At 44.0% G+C, this 9,376-nt stretch overlaps 1 protein-coding gene across 1 annotated transcript; it reads left to right on the forward strand.

Moving 5' to 3' along the window:
- The first annotated feature begins 2,683 nt into the window (after window positions 1–2,683).
- LOC130975257 (uncharacterized) lies at window positions 2,684–3,817 on the forward strand. Its single transcript, XM_057900073.1, has one exon. It carries the CDS (start codon window positions 2,684–2,686, stop codon window positions 3,815–3,817), a length of 1,134 nt encoding a protein of 377 aa, XP_057756056.1.
- The last annotated feature ends 5,559 nt before the right edge of the window (window positions 3,818–9,376 follow it).

A 9,376-nucleotide genomic window follows, 5' to 3' on the forward strand; every position in this document is an offset into this window, starting at 1 on the left:
ATGAAGACAATGATTTGAGGAGTTTCTTGCAATTGCTTTCTCGATTTAGGGGTTTATTATTACGCAATTTCGCATGTGACAATGAAAGACATAAAAATAAATGATGCTTAGAAAAAAAAAAGGGAAACGAGATATATACTATACCAAACCTCTACGTAGCGAATTGGGGCAAAAAGTCTGAGTCCCAAATATGAATTAATTAGCACTGAAGAACCACATTTTTTTATTAATGATTAAGATCAGAAATCTAGTTCATTCTCCGAATATTTAAAAGAGTAAAAAAATTTAAATATATATTATTTTTTAAATATTAAAAGATAAAAAATTATTTATTTAAAATTAAAAAATATTAAAAGAATGAGTTAGAATTTTTAAATTTTTTTTTATTTTTTATAAAATTTTAAATCTATTATATATTACTAATTTTACAACTAAAATATACTACATATCATTTTTTCATTGCAATTAAAATCAAGATTTTTTTTCTAAAATTAAAGAATTTTTCTCTCTTTTTCATTAATTTTACAACCAAAATGTGGCACATGTCACCCCCTCATTGCAATTGAAATCAAATCTTTTTCTAAAAAATTAAGGAGTTCTCCTCTCCTCCCTCTTCCTTTCTCTATATCTCTCATTCCTTCAATCATTCTATCTCTTTTTGTTACGGCCCAACCCAAACGTCGCACTGGCCGACCCGGTCCATAGGGGCACCCGACCCGAACAGGCGGGCGCGATACGCTCAACAACCGACCCGGACACACGTCCATTACAGCTCACTACTACAGCTGTATTGAGAAGCTTCGAGGAAGGTGGGTCTTCCTTTGCGGGACCCACTCCTGATAGAGTATATATGGGGAGGGCCCTACCCCTCCTCCAGGGTACATCACTAACAACTTTTCTCTCTCACCACTTGTAAGCCACACTGACTTGGGCGTCGGAGTGTCTTTGCAGGTGACACCCCCTGCCACACCAACAGCTCGGAAAGACGGTAGCACCAGCTCCAGCTCCGTGAACTGGGACCAGGCGAAGAACCCACCTTATCACCCCAGACCTTCCTCGAACCGACTGGTATCCGACCAACCGAGGACATACCGGACATCGGCGCCATCTGTGGGGACCGCCTAAATGGACGCCATACCAGGTGCTGTAGAGCCTGGTGGCAGGGCCGAGCCCAGGGGGACAGCCTCCGTGGCTTCCTCCCGGGAACGCACGAGGTCCCCTCCACAACGACCCGAGCCGTCTTCACGATCCCAAGAGAGACGCCCCTTCGGGGGAACTGGCAGCGATAGCGCCAGGATAATGCAAGAATTGTGCCATAGGGTGCAGAACCTGGAACGCCAGCTGGCAGATTAGGAACATCGTCAACAAACTTCCGACCCAAACTATTCTCCATCTCTCGAGAGCCGTGGAAGAATTTCTCAGAGAAGTCACTCCCGGCGCACACCCAACCCAAGATCTAAATCTGAAAGTATACAGGAAGACTGGGAACGCCCAAGGAGGCGGCATGAGCCCTTGATATATGCTCGATCTAGAGGGAAACGTGCCGCTGGGCAAGATCGGGAAGACTACAGAGAAAGAACGAGGAGAACGCAATGACCTGTGATCATGGGAGCAACCCCCTTCCATCGTTTCGTCGTCGAGGTCTGGCTACCAAAGCACTTTAATAAGCCGACGGACATGTGGTACGATGGAACTCAAGACCCACAGGAGCATCTAACGGCCTTCGAGGCCAGAATGAATTTGGAGAGGGTAGGCGACGAAGTCAGGTGTCGCGCTTTCCCAGTCACCCTGGCGGGACCTACAATACGGTGGTTTAACAGCCTCCCACAAGGATCATACTAAAAACTACCTAAAAATAATGCCAAAAAGCGTATAAATTATCCGTTCATCAAAGGTGATGCCGTTCGGGCTGAAGAATGCAGGGGCCACCTACCAAAGGTTGATGAACAAGATATTCAACGACCTTATAGGTAGAACGGTGGAGGTATACGTAGATGATATACTGGTGAAGACCACCCGACCTGATGACCTCACAAAGGATCTGGAAAAGGTGTTCGCCTCCCTTCGACAACACGGCATGAGGCTCAACCCGCTTAAGTGTGTCTTTTCTATGGAAGTAGAAAAATTTTTGGAGTTTATGATAACCCAAAGAGGGGTAGAAGCCAACCCGAAAAAGTGCGAAGCGATACTACAAATGAAAAGCCCAGGGTTTGTCAAAGACGTTTAGAGGTTGGCAGGAAGGCTCACTGCGCTGTCTCGGTTCCTTGGGGCGTCGGCTGCCAAGGCATTGCCATTCTTCAACTTGATGAAGAAAGGAATAGCGTTTGAGTGGACCCCAGCATGTGAAGAAGCATTCACCCATTTCAAGAAGATACTAGCAACACCACCTGTCCTCGAGAAGCCCAAGGACGGCGAACCACTGTACCTGTACTTGGCCATAACGGATGAAGCCATGGCATCAGTTTTGGTGCGGGAAGAAGGAAAGGCCCAACAACCAGTCTACTTTGTGAGCAAAGCACTGTAAGGAGCAGAACTTAGGTACAGCAAATTAGAGAAGCTAGAACTCGCGCTCCTGACGTCTTCCCGCAAATTACGACAATACTTCCAAAGTCACAAAGTGGTCGTAAGGACAGACCAGGCAATTCGCCAGGTCCTCTAGAAGCCCGACCTAGCGGGAAGAATGATGACCTGGGCTATCGAGCTATCCCAGTACGACCTGCAGTATGACCCCAGGCATGCAATCAAAGCACAAGCCATGGCCGACTTCTTGGTAGAAGTGACGAGGGATGCGACCAAGACACTGACCATACGGTGGAAGCTCCACGTAGACGGAGCCTCCAACCAGACGTTTGGGGGAGCAGGGATAATCTTGGAAAGCCCAACTGGGGTCGTTTACGAACAGTCGATCAAGTTCGAGTTCCCAGTGTCAAACAATCAAGTGGAGTACGAAGCCCTTCTGGGCGGATTAGTCCTGGCTAAAGAAGTCGGAGCCACAAGACTTGAAGTGTGTAGCGACTCGCAGGTCGTTACTTCTCAAATCAAGGGGACCTACCAAGCAATGGACTCCCTGTTACAGAAACATCTGGAGAAGGTCAAAAGGCTAAGCGAACAATTCGAGGAGGTCACGGTCCAACACATTCCGAGAGAAAGGAGCACCCGAGCATACCTCCTGTCTAAGCTAGCGAGCACCAAACTTGGGATGGGCAACCGGTCTCTCATTCAAGGGCTGATAAAAGAGCCAGCGGTCGCCCTCCACATAACTAAGGAAGATCCCTCCTGTATGAACTCGATTACCGACTTCTTGGAAAGCAGTAAGCTCCCTGGCGATGAGAAGTCGGCCAAAGCATTAAGAAGGGAAGTGGCCAAGTATGCGATCATACAAGGTCAATTGTTCAAGAAGGGACTCAGCCAACCCTTGCTGAAATGCCTGCATCCAAGCCAAACAGGTTATGTGCTCAGAGAGGTCCATGAAAGGTGCTGTGGTCACCACATTGGAGGCAAAGCGCTAGTGAGGAAGCTTATCAGAGCTGGTTATTACTGGCCATCGATGATGAAGAACTCTAAAGAGTTCGTGAAGAAGTGCGTCAAATGCCAGGAGAACGCAAATTTTCACAAAGCGCCGGCAACCGAGCTAAATCTGTTGACGTCTTCCCGACCTTTCTCGCACTGGGGAGTCGACCTCCTGGGTCCCTTCCCGGTAGGCCCAGGGCAAGTCAAGTACCTTATAGTTGCTATCGACTATTATACCAAGTGGATAGAGGCCGAGCCACTAGCTAGCATATCCTCGTCCAATTGCCGAAAGTTCATGTGGAGATAGATAGTCACTCGATTCAGCATCCCTGAGGTTGTAATCTCTGATAAAGGGACGCAATTCACTGATAAGATGTTCGGAGAGTTCCTCGCCGGCCTGGGCATAAAGCAAAAGTTCTCATCTGTGGAACACCCCCATACGAACGGCCAAGTTGAGGCCGCCAATAAGGTCATCTTGCTAGGCCTCAGAAAATGGCTAGATCAGAAAAAGGAAGCATGGGCGGATGAGCTCGCTTCACGTCATCCTCCTCAAATTGCACATTAGAGGTCGAGCCCTCGCTAGTACCCACAACTTCACCCTGGGTAGGAGAGACATGCGTTTCGTCGGCATTCTGGGCCGACATCTCGGCACCATTGGAGGGAGGCACCACCTGATTCTTGTTATTTTCGGGTGGAGCCTCCTGGTTCTTGTCGGCCGGTTCCTCGTCGCTGTCGCCAGCTAAAAAGGTGCTATACAAATTTTCAAGGCCGGTCACTTCGGCAGACATCCCCGCTGCAATAAAGTAGTGAAACTAGTTAGTCGTGAAGTCGTTATAACAAATCAAAGCAACAGTAACGCAAGAAACAAGTTAAAGCTACTCACGGATATAATTTCTAGCGACCTCCCGGTCACCCATGAGTAGATGAGGGTTCACGTGATTTTTTCCAAAAAAGGCCAGCAACACGTCGGCAATCTTTTTATCCACGGAGGACATCACTTTGTACGTTACCTTGTTAAAGGCATTCGACCCCCGCCCTGAAACTCCAATATGTCGGGTGATGTGTGGAAAACGATCCAACACAAAACTCACCGGCAAGTGTACCGGGTCGCATCAAGTAATAATAACTCACATGAGTGAGGTCGATCCCACAGGGATTGAAGGATTGAGCAATTTTAGTTTAGTGGGTGGTTTAGTCAAGCGAATCAAGTTTTGGTTGAGTGATTTGTGTTTATCAGAAATTAAATGACAGTAAATGTAAAGGGGGAAGGGAGAAATGCAGTAAAATAAAGAACAGAAGAGTAAAAGTGCAGAAACTTAAAGAGCAAGAAAGTAAATGACTGAAACTTAAAGTGCAAGAAACTTAAATTGCAGTAACTTAAATGGCAAGAAAGATAAATTGCTGAATGTAAAGGGGAATTGAGGAATGGGATTGCAGGATCTAAACAAGAAGAAGTAAATTGCAGTAAAGAAGGTAGCAGAAATGAATTGGATGCAAACAGGAAATTTAAACAGCAAGGAAATTAAAGTGCAGTAAAGGTTCACAGAGGAACCAAAAGTGATCTCAGGATCCCAAGGGCTTAGGTAGCAGAGCCTAAAACCCAATTTCCTTCCCAGATCTGAATGAACTAAGCAATTGACAGAAAATGAAAGAAGAAGCAATAGAAGAACCGAATTGAAAGTGAATTATGCAGAAAGCAAATTTAAACAGAGCTAGAACGGGAATTGGGACAGAATTTCCCCAATTTCACACATCCACAACTCAGAAAACAGAAGAGTAGAATTGCCCAAGGGAATTGAGGAAGGAGATCAATCAACTCTCCCTTGATCCTCTGAAGTCTCGGCCAATTCTCTCCAGAACAATTCCAAGAGAGTCAAAGCTCCAAAGGAATGTGAAAATGAAAATTCAAAAGCCAAGGTAAAAGTAAAAATTCAAAAGTGAGCATAAAAGTCCTAATTACATCAAACTAAGTCCTATTTATACATTTTCTATTCTTGGATAATAGGATTTGGATGGGCTTTTGGATTGGTGAAGAAATGAATTCAAATTTATTTTTAATTTGAATTTTGGCCCAAAAACCACTCCCAGGAGGCTGCCCTGCCCTTGTGGAGGGCAGGGCAGAAAATTGATGCTTGGTGCTTGGAGTTGGTGCGGCCATGTGTGATTCTGGTGCGAGTTGGTGCGTGTCTGGCATGAGCTTGGTGCGCCAGAGGCTGCCCTGCCCGCGCCAAGGGCAGGGCGGGAAAGGTTGATGCGCCAGGATGAGCGTTGCGCGCGGATGGTGCTGCCAAGAAGAAAAGTTGATGCGCCAGGAAGGAATTTGGCGCGCCAGGATGCGCTGGTGCGTGGGAGGCTGCCCTGCCCGCGCCAAGGGCAGGGCAGGATCGGTTTGGTGCGCCAGGGATGGGACGCGCGCGCCAGGATCGTGCCAAGGAAGGAATTGGTGCGCGCGTTGGTGCTTGTTGATGCGTCAAGTTCAATTGCCGCCCTGCCCGTGCCAAGGGCAGGGCAGGGTCCTTCCTTCACGCTTCGGGTTCGATCCTGGGAGCTTGCAAAAACGCCACTTTTTCTTTTGATTTCTTGGCACGCTAGTTGGTTTCAAGGCTTGGCTTCCTCATGGTTCTTGGTTCGAACCTTGTAGCATGCATGGGAGCTATTTTTCCTTGGATTTCTTTCCTCATGGAGCCCGATCCTGCTCTCCACAAGGGCAGGGCAGAAATTGCTTCTCTTGGTTCCAAGGCATTATTTTGTGCTCTGCCCTTTGGAGTGGGCAGGGTAGGGTTGCCTATGCTTGCTTGGTCACTTGATTCTGCCCTTGTGGAGGGCATTCTGCCCTTGTGGAGGGCAAGATTGCTTCCACTATGAGTTGCGGCACGCTTCTCCCTTGATTCGGCCACGCTTTTCTTTCCTCGGCTACACTTTCTTAGGCCACGCTTTTCATTTTCTTTTCTTTTCTTCACCTAAAACAAACCAAACAACCACTCAAAGTATCACTAAATTCAAGAAGCTTATAAATCAATTATAATGCAATTAAAATTAGCTTAAACCTCATGATTTAACATTAATTTCATAGTGGTTGCTTGATTTAGAGAAGTTGTGCATTTTCACTCCAAATCACTTACTTAGGATGCAAGAAAGTGCATAAATGCTAACAAAACAAGTGAAATTAGCTTGAAAAATGGGTATATGATGATTTGTCATCACAACACCAAACTTAAACCTTGCTTGTCCCCAAGCAAGCATCAAAACTAAGAGTAAATGATATGAATAAGAAAAGAACACAAATCCTTATTATGCAGATAGCAGAACTTCAATTTATGGAGCATTTATGCAGACAATGATACTCACTTATTGTTGTTGCTGCATAATATACATTTTGCATCAAAGGTTTGCTAAACTTGCTGTCATAAGACTCACCTTTTGATTACTCCCTTGGTAACTTTTCTTGGCTTACAATGCTTTAACAAGCTTTTTATTCTTTAAGAGGTTTGGTGTTAAATGTTGCAGCTTAGCCTTTGGCTTCATTTTCTTTTATTTTGCTCAACATCTTTCCACCATAGACACTTAGCTCACTAATTCTTCTTAGGATCATTGATGCCCAACGTCTCTTTGGATCACTAAGTGCTTTGTATCTAAGTTGCTCTTTATTGTGGATTTTCAATTGGCCATCCCAAATCAGTTGATCTAAGTGACCGGGTTTCAAAATACCCCTTAGAATTTACTCATCCAAGCAGATCTCAGTACAAGAACACCACAGACATTTGTCCTAAGGTTCAAGCCATTGGTGTCCAACCTTTATTCTTTGTTTTTCTTGCCATTTTGGCTTTTTCTTTTCTCTTTTCTGTTTTTGTTACCAAGGATGTTTCATTATAGATAGGAGTCTTTGTAACAGCAAGCTAACTTACAATTGAATGGGAATGATATTATGCAACATTTATTTCATGAGTTATGCATTTAATCAAACACATGTGCCACCACCAACTTCCATTCATACTCATGCAACATTGGATTTTTTTTTTTTACTTTTCAATTCAAACCAAACTCTTTTATTCAAGCATATGGGAAACAAAGCAATATTTAAAGCTAAGTGATGGATACAAGCATTATGCAGATTTGGCATTTTCACAAACAATTTCACTTGTGGCTAAATGAACACTTTAGCAAGAAATACAATGGCTTCCAGATTTGAAACATCACACAGCAGCAAGGATTAAGTTCAGATACAACCTTTGAAGTTGCAGCCCTTTGATTTTTCTTTCTGCTATGTCCTCTTTGAGTTACAATGCATAATGTCTTCAAATGTTGGCTTCTATCCTGCATAGTTCTCAAAGTTGCTTGATTCTCAAGCCCTTAATTACATGGTTAGTAAGCATAGTACTGAGTGTGGCTCTTGGATTGATTTTTTTTGTGTATGAACATCAAACTTAATTGTTTTGCCACTGTCTCAGATGTATCAAATTAACTATTAAGTGAAACCATGTATTCTTGCTAAAGGTTAATGAAATTAAAGCTAGAAAACAATTTAACAGTTGAATAATTTGTTTAATTGCTTGGAGCTGGAATCATGCAAGAGATGAGAATGTGTTTTTAAATGATATTTTTGGTGGAACACCAAACTTAGAAGTTTTCATTCCCCCTCAATTTGTTTTGGTGTGCAACACCAAACTTAGCTCCTTGCAATACATACCAATTGTTCAACATTTTTATTGAAAACAAGCTATGAAAAGAAACTACCTCAGGTTGGGTTGCCTCCCAACAAGCGCTCTTTTATTGTCATTAGCTTGACATCTTCATTGTTGCCTATCATGGGGGTCGAAAATCACAATGCCTTAGCTTGTCTGTCTTCACTGTGAACTTCCTTCCGGTTTCCTCTTTGATGACCTCTACAGATTCTTGTGAAAGGATCTTAGTCACAACATAATGATCAGACAACTGTGGGAATATCTTTATGGTTTGCATATTGATCATCACTCGATCCCCTAGTGAGAACTTTCCAGTGTACTTGTCTTTAGTTCTCTCCTCTGTCTCTCTTTGAAGGAATTCTCTGTTGTGTCTTTCTTGACTGGTACTTCCTTTCTCATTGTCTTCCATGATCCTTTTCCATCCTTCCTTCTTTGTAGCATCTTCGTTATTGGTTGGTTTATCTTCACTGGCTTTGAAGAAAGTATGTGGTTTCTTCTCACCCATTTCTGCAAAATGCTTTGCCAATTGAGCCATCCGCTCCTCAAGTCCTCTCATTAACATCTCTTGGTTCCTTGTTGTTTCTTCTTGATGTTTCATCATTCTCTCCATTAGGGTCTCCAAGTTTGTGATTCTCTGAGAGTCTTGTGAGATTGGTTGGTTAGGATATGTTGAAGGTAGGAAGGGTGGGTGTGGTGGAGGAATGTAGTGGTTGTTATTGCTGTAATGATGTTTTTGATGGTTTATGAAGTTCTGGTTGTTATAGTGGAACTCCCTTGGTTTGTGATTTTGGTACTCACCCCTTCTCCAGTTGAGATAGGTTTGGGGGTGTCTGTGTTGTGGATATTGGCTTTGAGTGGTATTAATGGGTGGGAGATGTTGATTGGTTATGGTCATAGAATTGTCTTGGCGGAAACTTCCTTGTTCTTGATGTTGAGGCTCCCTCATTTTTAGATAAGAATGAGGTCTCCAAGGTGGAAATTTGGCATGTTCTGCAGCCGATAACTCTATGTTTTGCTGTGGTTGATGGTGCAGCTGGTTGTTGTGGTCCTTGAATGCATTCACTCCTTCAATATTTGCTACTTCTTCTTCTGAGATTGCACTATGGAGTTTCTCAGATGGATGTTGGTTGTTGGTTCCTTTGTCATTGAGGTCTGTAATTCCTTGAGCATTTGTTGTTGCTTTG

This window comes from Arachis stenosperma, chromosome 4 (genome assembly GCF_014773155.1).
Source record: "Arachis stenosperma cultivar V10309 chromosome 4, arast.V10309.gnm1.PFL2, whole genome shotgun sequence".
NCBI classification, from domain to species: domain Eukaryota; kingdom Viridiplantae; phylum Streptophyta; class Magnoliopsida; order Fabales; family Fabaceae; genus Arachis; species Arachis stenosperma.